The 13876-nt window shown below is 45.3% G+C and overlaps 1 protein-coding gene across 9 annotated transcripts in view; it reads left to right on the top strand.

Moving 5' to 3' along the window:
• The window catches only part of RNF170 (ring finger protein 170), a 50457-nt gene that overhangs the window by 20468 nt on the left and 16113 nt on the right, over positions 1-13876 (top strand). For all 9 annotated transcript variants that reach the window (XM_080372064.1, XM_080372065.1, XM_080372066.1 and 6 more), the window contains one exon: positions 1-13876. This exon is cut by the window's right edge and continues 16113 nt beyond it. In XM_080372064.1, the coding sequence (XP_080228190.1) occupies positions 1-270 (270 nt within the window). In that variant the 3' untranslated portion in view covers positions 271-13876.

A 13876-nucleotide genomic window follows, 5' to 3' on the forward strand; every position in this document is an offset into this window, starting at 1 on the left:
ATTATGGAAAGAATTATGGATCTGCCCACTTTATTGCGGCATGCTTTCAGAGAGATGTTTTCTGTTGGTGGCCTCTTCTGGATGTTTCGCATCAGAATATTCCTCTGCTTGCTTGGAGCCTTGCTCTACCTGGCTTCACCTCTGGATTTTCTTCCTGAAGCCCTCTTTGGAATTCTGGGGTTCTTGGATGATTTCTTTGTTATTTTTCTTCTGCTGATCTATATCTCTATCATGTACCGAGAAGTGGTAACACAGCGGCTGAATAGATGAACAAAAATGACCCAAATGCAGAGGCAGTTGTGGAAGGTTTTAGAAAGAGATCTGTAGCATAAGTATGATCTAGCAAGGCGCCTGTGTACAGTTTCAGTAGTTACACTTTCATGACTGGTCATCTTACACAAATATGAAGGGTTAGTATGTGGTGATGCTTAACTGGAATCTTTGTCTATTATGTATGTTTCATAAAGATGAGGTTAGTTTAAAGATGTAATAAACTACCTTCATCTACTTCCACCTGATGAACAACTATAAGTAATCAAAGCAGAAGGCACCTCTTTTGGTGTGTGTTTTGTGAAAAAGGAGTCATAGTAAAGGACTTCTAACAAGAAGTCCATTTGGGTAATCTAGACACATATAAGGAAATTCAGAAATTCTTCACAGCACAGTTACCATACTAAATTGTTTAATATCTCCAGGTTGTGGGCTATAGTTTTTGAAAATAAAAGTGGTTTTGTGTGTCTGTGTGGAAGAAGAAACCCAAGGACCACGTTACAGTTATCACCCTGCAGTCTGCTGTTGTCCACAGGATTCACAAAAACAAGGAGAACACCTCAGTATTGCTTGAACTGCACTATGTACAGTTGCATGCAATTTGTACAATTTTATTTTTATATTTGGGAATATGCACACAGTGTCTGATCTAGATAGGGAAAACAGTATTATGCATGCCAGACTGGTTAGTGCTCTAATAGGGGCATGGTTTTTCTTTTCAGGCTTGTTCAGTTGGTAGGTATGTATGTGTCTTGAAAGCAGAGGTTTTACACTGCTTGGGTCAATGCAATGTATCTGAACTGAGAGGTTTGCATTCCTTTAGTTGCATTAAAGCATTTAGCCAATGGAGAGAACCCTCAAATCTTGGGTAGTGGTTGAAGGAAAGAACTGAACGTTTACACTACAGAACTTTACCGGAATGTACATCTGCAATACAAATATTAAACAACTTAGATATTGGGGTGTTTAATTTTCAGTTGGGATTTGTTAGTGATGGGTTTTTTGGTTGATTTGCATGTAGGTAGAGGGAATTCTGAAATATCTTGAAAAAGTTCTGTGATAAGGGACCACAAAAGAATCCTGGAAATGTTTTAAAAAATACCAGGGTATTAATTATCCTTGAAGTTGATATTTTTGTGTGTGTGTGAATGTTAATTTAGGCTATCATAGCTACAGATGTAAGTTGGAAATATCTTCATTTTAAGAAGTGAATGCCACTAGAAACATCAAGGATGTGGTAGATCTATATACTTCTTAGCTACAGGAATGATAATTGCCATTTTATTTTAACTTCCTGAGTACTTGAAGGACAGTGATTAGACAGATGATTCTTTGCGTGTCTGCATGTGTGGGATGAGACAAAATAAAAGGGACCTTTTCACAACTGTCTTTTGCCCATGCAAGAGTCTTTCCATGGCTTTTAGCACTTAGGCATGTGCAGGAAGACAATAGAGCTAGCACCTGACATGTCAGTCGTTGGGGCTGGAGATTGTCCTTGAGTGTCAGTGCTTTAAGTGACACATAAAAGTACATTCATTGACTCTTCATTTGAAAATTTGCTTTTGAAGATCCAAAGACGTTTTACAAATGAACTGGAAAGCTAAATTTTCCTTGTTGCTGTTTGTTAGAGATGGGCAAAAGGAGAAACAGGAAGTGAAACAAGGGTGAGAGGAGGAAAGCAAGACAGAAACTGGCATTTTTGTAAGAAACTGCTATTGGTTTTGGCAAACTAGCTGTTCTTGAGCATCTTAGTTGAGCTTTTCCCTTTGTGTTGACATAGCTAATGTATGGTGATGGTTTAGTGGCTACCTCAGTTAAAAGTCATTAAGGTATTATTGAGTAAGCGTGGGATATTCATAAATTGTTAGGTACGTTTACAAAGCAAGATAGTAGTTTAGGATATTTAGGTAAGACAGGATTTCGCAGGTTTGCTGTAAGCATTGTTTTGGGTTTTTTTCCCCAAGATATCCAGCTGAGTAAATTTAACACCCCATTCCTCCTGGAGTTTATCTTGTGGGTCTGCTTAGAGAAGAGTGTGAACTGGTGTTGGAGAACTGGAGTGTGTTCATAGAATTTGTTGCTCTAGTACCTCCTTCATATGTTTATTCTATGATTTTGTTTATACTTTTTTTTCCCATGACTCTCTAAATCCAGAGTGGATAGAGAGGTACTTCAAGCTGCTTACAGATGTTTTCGTTTAGCTCCCCAATTCTACATGCTACTGTGAAGTTAATGCAGAAATACCCATTTGAGGGGTCTGCTCCTGAAGAACAAACCGTGTGTACCTGAAATGATGTACAAACCACATCTGAGTAGCTGTATAAAGTTTACTTCTGTCTCTTTCTTTGCTACATTACATGAGAGGCTTCTGCTTACTCTTGAAAATTGAGTAACATTGTATGCTTAAATTCAACACATGAAATGCTTGTGAGAATTAGAACCATCCTTCCTTTTCATCAATGTGCGTGCTTGCTTGTGGAGACTTTTTTTTTTTGGTCCTGCAAGCCAGTGATGAACAGTATTATAACTTGCTCAGGCCTTTTTGTGAACAGCTGTAACGTAAAGATGCATCTGTCCTGCAGCGTCTGGCTGCTGCTCCTTTACACAAATCTCAACAAACCGTAAATTAGCTATCTTGGGTACTTAGCTTGAGCTTAACTTAAGTTGTGGAGCTCCCAAGAAGCTGGAGATTAATACATGAGCACATAGTATTTCTGAACTGTGCGCTGCCAAGTTGTTCTGGTAGCAGTGTCAAAGGTAAGTGCTACAGCTGAGCACTGACTTCTGAATGTGAAGGAAACACATGATGCTGTGTGGAGAGTGAGTGCAAACATCACTGCAGTTTAGTCTTCTGGCATGGGGCAGCTGTGACACTGAGGGGGAAGGAAAAAGGAAAATTTCAGCAGCAAAGAAGAGGTACAGGGGGAAATACTATTCTTGAAAGATTCTTATGGCTTTACCAAAAACTCTGTGAATGATTGTTCCAGCAATATTAACAAAGGGAAAGCTAAAGTTATACTTAATAGCTCTTACAGAATAACTTGTAGCATCTTCATGCCTAATGATCGTCCTTATAACAAGTGCTGTGCAGAACAATCTGTGTTGTTTGTGTCCCACAACACTAATGTCTGTGAGGATGAGGCAGAATGGTGTGATTTGGGGATACAATTTTGCCATAGGTTTCATAGAACTGTAGCAGTGACCTCTGTGTTACAATAGATTTTTAAGACAAAAAAGATTTAAACCTACTTGTTACTTTTAACAATAATAAATTGCTATTAAAGTAAGATTCTCTTGATTTGTTTTATTGACTTTCTGGGTGTGAAATTACTTTCTCCTCCCTTTTCCCCCTTCCCTGGGCTAAAGTTGGCAGTAACTGTACTACAGTCTTGATCAACTTTTATCTTGGTGTCTGTGAATAGAATGTTCAGAGGTAACTCAGTGGGTTTCATCTTTATATATATCATTGCCGCTATAGGGATGACAACATTTTTTAAGATCTTAGTCCCAAAAATATATTGTGCATTAGCTGTTATTTCCCTCAGCAGTGCCTTCAGATCCACAGATACTGAGCTTTCAGGATGATAAACTGGTACAGATGATTAATCAGCACTTTCACATACCAATCCTCAAGCAAACAAAAGCAAAAAGCAGGTGAATGAGAATCCAGTCAGTGAAGTAAACTGAAAGAAACTGCATATAGTCCCTGTAGGTTTACAGGAATGGTGAAGGTTGGTGTAGGGTAGGGAAAAGCCAGATGTGACTGGCCTGTGTTGCAGACCTGTGCTTTTCCTGATTTGTGCCGTGAAAGGCCCTTGGGCATCGGGAAGATGTGACCCATGCTTGCTAAAAAGTGTCCAACAAGTCTTGGCTGCAAAGTCCAGGGCCAAGTCTTCTGAACTCAGAGGTAAACTTTGTAGCCTGCTTCGATACATGGTTCCCTGTTTATGGAAAAACATGTAATTATTTGGTAAGAAGCTATTAAATCAGGTTGAAAGTTTGATGGGTATGTGCTTGTCCTTTGATCTGATGCCTCTGCTTGCTGTGGGAAGCTCAGCTAAATACTGGAGAGTTCCTCAGCCAAGGCTGCCAGAGTAGATGGCTCTCTTAGAGGAGCTGTTGTACAGTTACAGTTGTAGGTAGGTTTTCTGCTTCCAGCTGCCAACCAACCAGTCAACTGCCCATTAGTCACCAATACTGGAACCCTCATTATCCCTGTTCCTTTGAGATGCAACATCCTACTAGGTTGCCACCTTCCCTCTCGTGAGCACTGGGGTTTTGACCTGGGAAAGAAGCTGCTAAATTTCATCACATCTATGATTCCCACAGCCCCAGGACCTGCAGAAGTTTAGGGCAGGGACAGGGCTGCAAGTGCTGTTCCCATGTGGGCAGCACACCAATAGACAATGCAGTCATTAAAAGTGCTTTCTGTAAACTGAGGATTTTCTTGATTCAGGGAGTGAGCAGTTGATCCAAGTATTTATATAAATAATACTTTAAAACGAGGCAAGCAGGATGTTAGTTGAGTTTCCTATACTACGACTTGGGCTCAGTCTTTGTATGCCCCTGCTCTGTATCACATTGCCTCACGTAAGGTGTTTGTCACTTCAGCATCCACATACAAGTCTATCACAGATACATTTCACTTGTGCCTCGGTAACCTCAGATCTCAGCACGGGTACTTCTGCTGCAGCTTTCATGACAGGTGTAAGGGCTGCTCGTTGAGTGAATTAAATCAAAGGGAGTGGAGGGGAGCCAACAAAAAAGGTCCTCTTGAAGAAAATTCCTAGTTGTGCGATCTACTCTTACTGCTACCGTATGACCCTGTATAAGAACATTTAAATATCTTTTCCTCTCTTCATGTATGTTAATACTAGGTAAAAGACACAAGAATGATGAAAACTCTAGAACCAGGAGGGAAGGTTGGAAAGACTGTTATTTTGCCTATGAGGTAGACTGAGGAAGACATGAGTCTTTAAATGTGTTAAAAGTGGATGCTGTTCTCTGCACTAGGTATGACTGGAGGAAGTGGCAGTGAGCTTGAATTCCAGCAAATAAGGCTTATATTAGAAGAAACTTGCTGAAGTGAATTGGGAAAGTTATTATCTGGGGCGTTGGTGGAACCTCTGCTGGGAGACTTCTGAAGGCATGCTAATATCCGTTGAGACTGTGCAGGAAGGACAGCTGGTCCTGCTTGGGGAGGGTGCAGATGAATGAAAAGGTAGCTGCTTTCAAGGCAGCTGGAATGGGCCTTGACAGTTGTAGAACCAGAGAAGTCCTGATCTGACCAAGTCTGTCTTGCTGCTGGTGTTCCCGACACATGTCACCTGTGTGCATCATCTGGCAGACCTGACCAGCTTACCTTTCCTTTGCTAAATAGCAGTGCTTAAAATCCCTGGGGTAACGATACAGCTCCACCTTATTTCGGGACACCTTAATGATTATTTACAATAATATTCCATTTCATTACAAAACTCATTCATTGTCCCATATTTCCCAAGAAGAGGATTATTTTTCATGATTAACAGATGCTTAATTGGTGGGAGGGAAGGAGAGGGGAAAAGAGCATAATTGATAATACTGAGTCAGTTGCTCATTGCTGGCAGGTAACTGATGGGGAACCATGGGTATATCAGGTGTTACTAATAGCTTGGCTAGAATATGCACGGAAAACTGTTCAGCTTCACCCTAGCATATGTTGTGCTTCACAGTCGAGAATTGTTTTCTCCCCCCTCACCCTTTCTGCCTTCATTCTGGAAACATATTTCTTCTTTTACCAGGATGGGGAGAAAGCGGAACCTGAAAATAATCCATGCCACACTTTGTACAGGGCACCACCAGCACTACTGAATAAATCACCTTTTTTAGGGAGTGGCTTCCCATCATCCCGTGGGATGCGTCCTTACTCCCCAAAGTGGAAGGCCGTGCTTTGGTCTTTCTTGCTGCCTCCACCACCTGGGTGCCAGGGGCTGGTGTTGCCTGGTGCTGTGGCCTTTGTGGCTGGGCTCTAAGGAGGGTCACAGTATTCAATTTAATGAATTGAAATTAATTGAACTGAAAATAACTTACAATACACCTCATTAGTGAGCTGGTTTATGACAGTTTATGGTTTATGTTTTCATCCTATCTAGCATCTTCAGCATTCGACCAACCAACCCGAAGCTGCTTTAGTCTCCTTTCTCTTTTCCTTGCAGGTTTTTGCAGTTCTGTTCATTCCCCTCCCACTTTCTTGTTGTGGTGCATAAGGACCTTATTAGAGATCACCAAGCAAATTTTGATGAATCACTTGCTCGCATACCGCAACAGTTCACACCTTACCCCTGAATATCCCTTCCAGCCCACCCCTTAACTCCCTTGCATCTCATAGACCATGCATCAGGAAGGGAGGCAGAAATGTGTCTGGTTAAATGGTTGAATTCCTCAGGTCGCAAGCTGAAGAAGACAGTTCAGTATATGTTTGTGGTTCTGTGCACCCTGGGTCTGCTGCCTTTCCCCAAGAAGGAAGAGGGACCAGCAACCTTTTGGCTTATGCCTGTAACTTCCCTCAGCAATGCCTCCTGGTTTGGTAACTGCAAGTGGAGAATGAAGACCAGAAGAATCATGGCATCAAAGCAGACCTCCAGTGAGGCAGGGCTGTATTTGTGCCTGGGAGGCTGGAGAAGAGCCCATGTATGGAGGAGCTATTGCATACAGTTTCAGTCATGTCTGGAGAGACTGGTTTTCTCTGTCACTGAGGTTGTCAGGTGCAAGTCTTTTCTTGATGAAAAACGTGGCACTGCTTTGAAAATCATCTCTGTGGTGTTACCCTTTATTTTCATACAGGTATTTTGAGCCCCTGGGGTTCTTGTTCTCTCTCTCTCTTTTTTTTTTTTTTTTTTTTTTTTTTTTACAGCTCCCACAAGCAAAGATTGTCTCAATATAAAAAGAAAAAGAGAGAACTCACTAATCATATTGCAACTGCAAGGGACCTAGAGGGGGAAAAATAACCCCACACCACCATGTAAGACACGTGATTAAAACCACAAGGACTGGCAACGTAGTGTCAGCAAAGCTGCTTCTCTGGAAATCCCTCAACTTCCCGTCCTGGACTGCTAGGCAAACCCTTTCCTGGATTCAGATCTTCACTGCGGATTGGTTTCACCTTGCTCAGAAGAAACAGGCCATCAATAGCAGTAATCTTAGACATTAGATCAGCAGCAGCAGTCGCCACACTAGCCCAGCTTTTCCTGCCCTACACGCTGCTCTGTGGTGGGCTGCTGCCCCCACTGAATGCCTCGCTAACTCGGAATCGCACTGCAGATCCCACAGTAGATCTGGGGCAGAGGGGCACTGGGAACAGCTGAAACATCTCCTCACAAGCGAGGAGACCGATGGTGTTGCATTGCCAGGAACAGGAACAGAAAGCAGGCAGATCTTCACCCTCTGGAGGAGCGAGGGGAACAGAGGGAGCCAGGGCAGCACCTGCCTGCTGGGAAATGCCTGAAGGAACGGCCCCCAGCGAGGTACACTGCCTTGCAAAGGGCGGTGGGATCAGATCCTGACAGGGGCCTCTGTTGATCCCACGAGGAACGGGAGGCAGCGTCCCAGTGCTGGCTGGCAGCCCGGCGGAGGGGAGCTACAGCAAGGCAAGCCTGCCCCACCGCACCTCGGTGCTGCAGAGCGGCTTCACCCCACGCCAGAAGGGCAAGGCCATCCCTGGGGCCAGGGCTGAGCTGGAGGTGGCAGCTGGCCCAGCACCCTTGGTAGCCAGTCAGGTTGTTAGGAGGGTGGGTCTTGTCCCACTGGGCCCCTTGTTGTGGCTGCAGGGCTCTCCAGCTTTTTTGAGGGCCACTTGGCTTCTCGGGGTGTCTGTTGCTGCCTTTATTTTGGCAGCTGCAGGCAGAGTGACCTGAGCCCAGCGGGAATTAATTAGTTGCACACTCTTCACAAAGGAGCATAGCAGCAGCTTGCTTCTGTCCTTGCTTTCGCCAGGAGAGTGACTCCTGGGTAGTGTTGTTCCCAGTAAAGATGGTGGCAGGTGAGCAGAGGCTGCATGGCCCAAACTGTCCTGCTGTTATGGGGAGTTTCATGAATAGACCCAGGATGGATGGGCTCCTCAGCATAGTGAGCCTCATCTTGGTGTCTCGTCTGATTCCTCATAGGCATTTGCCATAGTTTCTTTTGCAATCTGCTCTTTCTGTGCATTTTCCTGAAGTATTTATGCTTTCTGGGAGGGACCGTCCCCTATGATCTCCGTTGCCTTTGCTTTTACTATAAACTTGGGATTTGCTCCTATATATAAGCAGTATTGGGGTACTGCCTGAAAGCCAACCACTTGTCCTTATAGCATGTGAAAAATCACAACAGGTAGACTCTAAATGGTTAAATTTTATTAAGTACTGAAATCTAGTGAAAATAACATAATCCGAATGGGAAAGGGGAATCAACTTGGGGATTAGTCATTACTGAGTAGGATTTACAGAGGAGTAAAACTAGCGTAAAAATGTAAACTAGCTTTGCATCCACCCACCATACCATGTTTGCTTGCTAAGAAACACCAAGAACCAGTAGGCACATCATCTGATTTACTGCAGCAAAGGTCTATGGGTCAAAATAACCTAGCAAAAGAACGACATCTCAGACAGCAGATGTACATGCCTGAGCTGGGAAAGACCTGCTTACAAATGCAGCACCCACTGGTCTATCGGGCACTGAGAGGTCCTGCAACCTTTGCCCAGAGCTCTCTCTGCAGATCTTGGTATTGCCCATTTCATAGGGACTGTTGCAATCAAAAATATTCTCCACTTTCCACCCAAAGCTGTACTCTGTTCCTTCCTGTCGGCACAAGGCAGATCAGATACTTGCCTATGGACAGTGGTACAGCATTGATGAGGTTTACTTTCTCTCTCATACAGCCCTTTGCAGTAAGGATGCAGATTAAACCCCCTGTGTCACAACAGCATTCTAATGTCCTCTTCTAACAGCTGCCTCCCACCACGCCCCAGCCACCTCCCAACAGATGGCAGCAGCCTTGCACGTTGCCAGTGCACAAGGCTTGACGCTGTGCACAAGTATGATGCTTGCACCTGGCAATTTTGGGGATGTTTTCCATCCCTAGTCATTCAAAGGCCTTTTGTTTCCCAGGCAAATGTAGTCTGATAAAGACATTTCAGTACCTTGGCTGCTCTTGTTCTATCCTGTATCTCTTCCCATGGCCTTAATAACAGCCTCTTCCTTTCTTCTGACAGCATCAGCATTGCTAAGTCAAACCAAGCTGGCAGCTAGCTTACAGCCCCGGCTTTAGGAGCCACATGAGCATGGGAAAGTCCTCATTTACATTAACCCTCCTCCCCACCAAGTCTCATATTTCCTGAGAAAAAGTTGATAGCGGAGATCCAGTGCCTACAGCCTTATATACCAAAAGAGGAACAAGAAGAAACCAACTGTTGAACTCATGTTTTGCTAAGTTTTCTATTTCTGAAGCATGCTTATGCTTTTGTAGGACTTGAATCCGATTAGCTTTTGAAGATAGGGTTTGTCAGCACTAACGCTTCTCTTCTTCCCCTCCCCTCCTACTACAGCCCTTAAGTCTGCTTGTTCTCCCTTTTGTCTTCCGTTCTTCAGAGCTGCCTTTTCCTCTCCCCCTTGCATGATTGGGAGAGTTTCTGCTTGCTTACTGCTGTCCTCCCTACCTTCATCTCTAGTGTGACACCTCTTCACAGAAGGCGATGGAAGGGTGAGGGAGGTCATTTTGCCGAAGACCTCAGCATTGGTGCTGTAAAAGTAAAAACCATAGTCTCCAGAATATGTGTGAAGTTTTAGATACATTTTTCCCCTAATTTTAAAAAAAATAATTATGCCAAGCCATCTGTTGCTAATGTAAAAAAAGATGTAAATAGATGATACATAGTGTCACATGAGTGCTCCATCTGCTGTGGGGAAAGTCACCATTCCCCAGCAACAACACTGGTTACTGAAGTGCAAGCCAAGGTTTGGAGCAGCCTTAGGCTTTCCGAAGGCTTAATCAGCTCCAAAGGCCACCCTGAAAGGAAAACAACTCAAACAGGAGTGGATAGGGTAGATCTCTGCATAGCAATCCTTTTTCTCTGTTTTTCTGACAAGTAGTAATAGTGGCTGCGTTGGGACAGGGTAAGTTGTACCTTGATGCTCTTATTTCAGGCCCTTTGCAAACTCAGGGAACCTGCTCCCTTACTTATCGTTTTCAAGGTTTACCTGGCAGCCAGGAGTCTAGCAAGCTGTATCTCTTTACTTAATGGCTGTGCTCGGTAGTGGTTAGAAAGGAAATAAAAGGTTGAGAATTATAAGGAAGGGAATAAAGGTAGTTTATTAATTCTCTGGTGTCTCTATCATGAGCCCTCTGCCCAGTTCTGGTCAACCCATCTTAAGATGGGTGCAGTGACAGGACAGGACAGAGACTCTGAGGAGCTGGAAGTACAGAGCAGCTCTGTGCCAGGACACGGCAAAGTTACTAGGACTCTCAACCTGCAAAACAGAGAAGGTATAGTAGAGGTCTAAGAAACCAGGACTCAGATGGGAAATGTGAATAGGGGAACTACTATTCATTGCTTCTCATGTCACCAGGTCTAGGTGACACCCCATGGAGTTAGTAGAGAATAACTCCTAAACACAGCAGAAGGACAAACTCCTTCACAAGCTGCACAGTTCTGCTGCCAGGGCTGATGATGCCAGGAATTTTTGCAGTTTCCAAAATCTTCTGAACAAAACTGTGGCACGAGTTCCACGAGAATTGTTAAAGGTAGAGGCCCCAGAGCAACCTCTCCCTCCAAAAGTTCCCAGATGCTCATTGGCAGTAGATGGACAATGATCTTTTATCCCACCTTACTCTTTTCTGAAGTGCCTGCTGCTGTCAGCCAGAGAGCTCACCCTGGTGCCGTAGGCTCACCTGCTTTGGACCAGCAGCTTCCCAGAACCCAGTATCATGTTCTCAGCTTGCAAGAGATTTGACACAACAAGGGAGTAGAGAGCAACACAGGTAAAAATCCTTTGCATTACTCTGTAGGAAGCAATGCTTGGTTGAGAAAACTGTCTCCTTGCCCACAGCACCAACAGCCCATCCTCCCCCAGGTGCTCGCTGGGAGGTGTGGGGTGGGTGCCTGCAGAGGGCTGGCTTTTCCCCTGGGAGCGGAGCCCCTGGCCTTCGTGCAGCCCAGAGGTGGGGAGAAAGGCAACAACAACGCAGGGAGCAGAGCAGGTCACAGTGGCTGGACCTCACATGGGGCTCCCCACGCCATGGTCTCATACACCCAGCAGTTACTGCAGGAAGGAAACATCACCCATTCCAGGCAAGGAGGGTGAGCCATCCCCCAGGAACACTAGTGAGCTTTCTCTTTCTGTTCAGGTGTTGGCATATGTCATCCAGCCCCTATTTATTTCCAGAAGGGCCAGGAGGCTTCCCAGCAGGGGTACAGCTGTACATCAACAGCTTTTCACCCCTGAGCATGAAGATGGTGTCTAAGTCAATGTGGATTTTCACAGCAAAAGGATGACTGGGAGAAAACTGAGGAGAAACTGAAATCTTTTTGAGAGAGGGGCAGTTTGAAACACAAGGAGCTCCCTGCTTGGCCTGGAGCCAGGGCTCCTTGCTCCAATGGTTCCTAGTGCTGGGGAGGACACAGTCACATCAAGACACCCACTTCTGGGGCCAAGACAGCTGTTACTGCCAATATGAGGCCTGCCCTGTGCTACCAAATCTGTCTGAGGCAGCAGGATACACACGTTTTGTAAACAGTAAAATCAGGTACAAAAGAAGAAGGTGGTCACCCCCTTCATCCCAACATGAACATTGTTGATCCAGACAGAGCCTGAGTTTTGCTATTGCTCAGAAAAAGGCACCACAAAATACTATTTTCTGCCTTTTTTAATATTATCCCTTGAACATAAAGGGGGTCTGATTCTGCCTAGCCCAATGGGTTTTGGGGGGAAGAGGGGGGCAAGCGGGGTTGCAGCAAGGGTTAGTGCAACAAGGGTTTCTGCCCTTGCACCTTATCAGGTAGCAGAAAGGTTCCCAGCTGGGTGGATCATGAAACACGCAATGCCACAAACCCAGCAGGACTGAAATGCAGTTGTTTGACCATGCAGTAAGCAAACAGTGAGTCTGGAGGCTCAAGACGGGTTCAGGAGCTGGTGCCAGCTGTGCTGCTCCTGCCCCGTTCTCTCAAGCCAAAGAGAGCAATGGGCAGCTCCTGCTGTAGACGTGAAGAGAGGTGGCACAGGAAAGTCTTTTTGCTCCCTCTCCCTGCCTGGAAAAGCGCTGGTTCTCAGAGGTACAAGCCAGCATATCAGGGGCAGGTGAGCCGCCTCTTGACGTGATGCTCATACTTGCACTTGGAGGGCATTTAGGCACGTGTAGGCTGGCTGTGACTGGCCCACTCCTGTTTTTCACCTTTTACTGCTGCTTGAGAAGCCTGAATGGCTCTAGGTTTGCATTTATGTCCTTTGCATGGCTGAGCAAACAAGCAGTGCCTTGTCTCCACTGGACTTCTCCACCCTTTGCTGGCTGCCTTTCAGTTATCTGCCAAAGTGCATTGCAGGCAAATATTTGCTCTGTGGTCTCAGACGCTACCTCACTCCTGTTTGCCCAGGTTCTCACTTCAATGCCTTGAACATTGTGCTTACTCCACCCACACCCTGGGGTGTTCAAATAGATACCAAATCACAAAGGCATGGGCTTGGTGCACATTGCTCTTCTGTGTGCTTTCCTTCCCTGGCACTGGCAAACAGGGAGGAAGAAGAAATGACACAGAGACAGAGATGTCCGGGCTGTCAAACTCACCTGGAGTCCTTGCAACAACTGTGTTCTTGCTGGGGAGCATGCCCAGCACAGCAGTAGGAGGGAAAGAGAAAGAGAGCCTGCTTTCCACGGACCTTTCTGTAAATGCTGAGACCCTGTTTCTCAGTTTGCTGGGACTCTGGTCTGCTGCAAGCCTAGACGAGTGGAGGCATGGGGTTGCACCTTTTTCACCTACCTGCAGGTCCCTTGTATGCAGAGCTATTGCTTGGGAGAGCTGTATTTAATTATGTGTGTAGTTTTAGTCCACTGGACTGTGCTTCCATGAAGAGATGCAAGCTAGGTGAAATTATTAGCTGTGGACCATGAGGAGTGCTGCACCTGAAACAGTCTGGAAGGTTGTCTGGGTCTCCTCATCTTGGCAAAATTGTCTGATTAATGCAGCTACAGGTCCATCCTTCCCGGGACTGTCTCAGCAAGGTGCACAGTTTGGCTGGGTACCCCGTACTTCTCCTGGAACAGCCCTGGTGTAGTGCTCAAGGAGCAAGAGGAAATTGAAGTTCCCTGTTCTCTTTTTTTTTTTTTTTTTTTTTTTTCTTTTGTTCCCCTCTCCTGACCTCAAAAGGTCAGAAGTGCAGCCAGACCCTTCCCATTACATAGCATCAGGACAAAGACCCCCAGACTGCTCTCCTTATGTGCCCTGACGGCAAAGATGGCCCTGATGCACCTGGGGAAGTTTAGGCAGGACTAACACGGATGCTAATGCAGATCCTAAGGACTGTCAGAGTGAAGCAGAAGCTTTGCAGAAGACCCCACATGGTTGTGATTTGGAAGGTACCAGGGAACAACAGCACATCA

This window comes from Falco punctatus (assembly GCF_963210335.1).
Source record: "Falco punctatus genome assembly, chromosome: Z".
NCBI lineage: Eukaryota > Metazoa > Chordata > Aves > Falconiformes > Falconidae > Falco > Falco punctatus.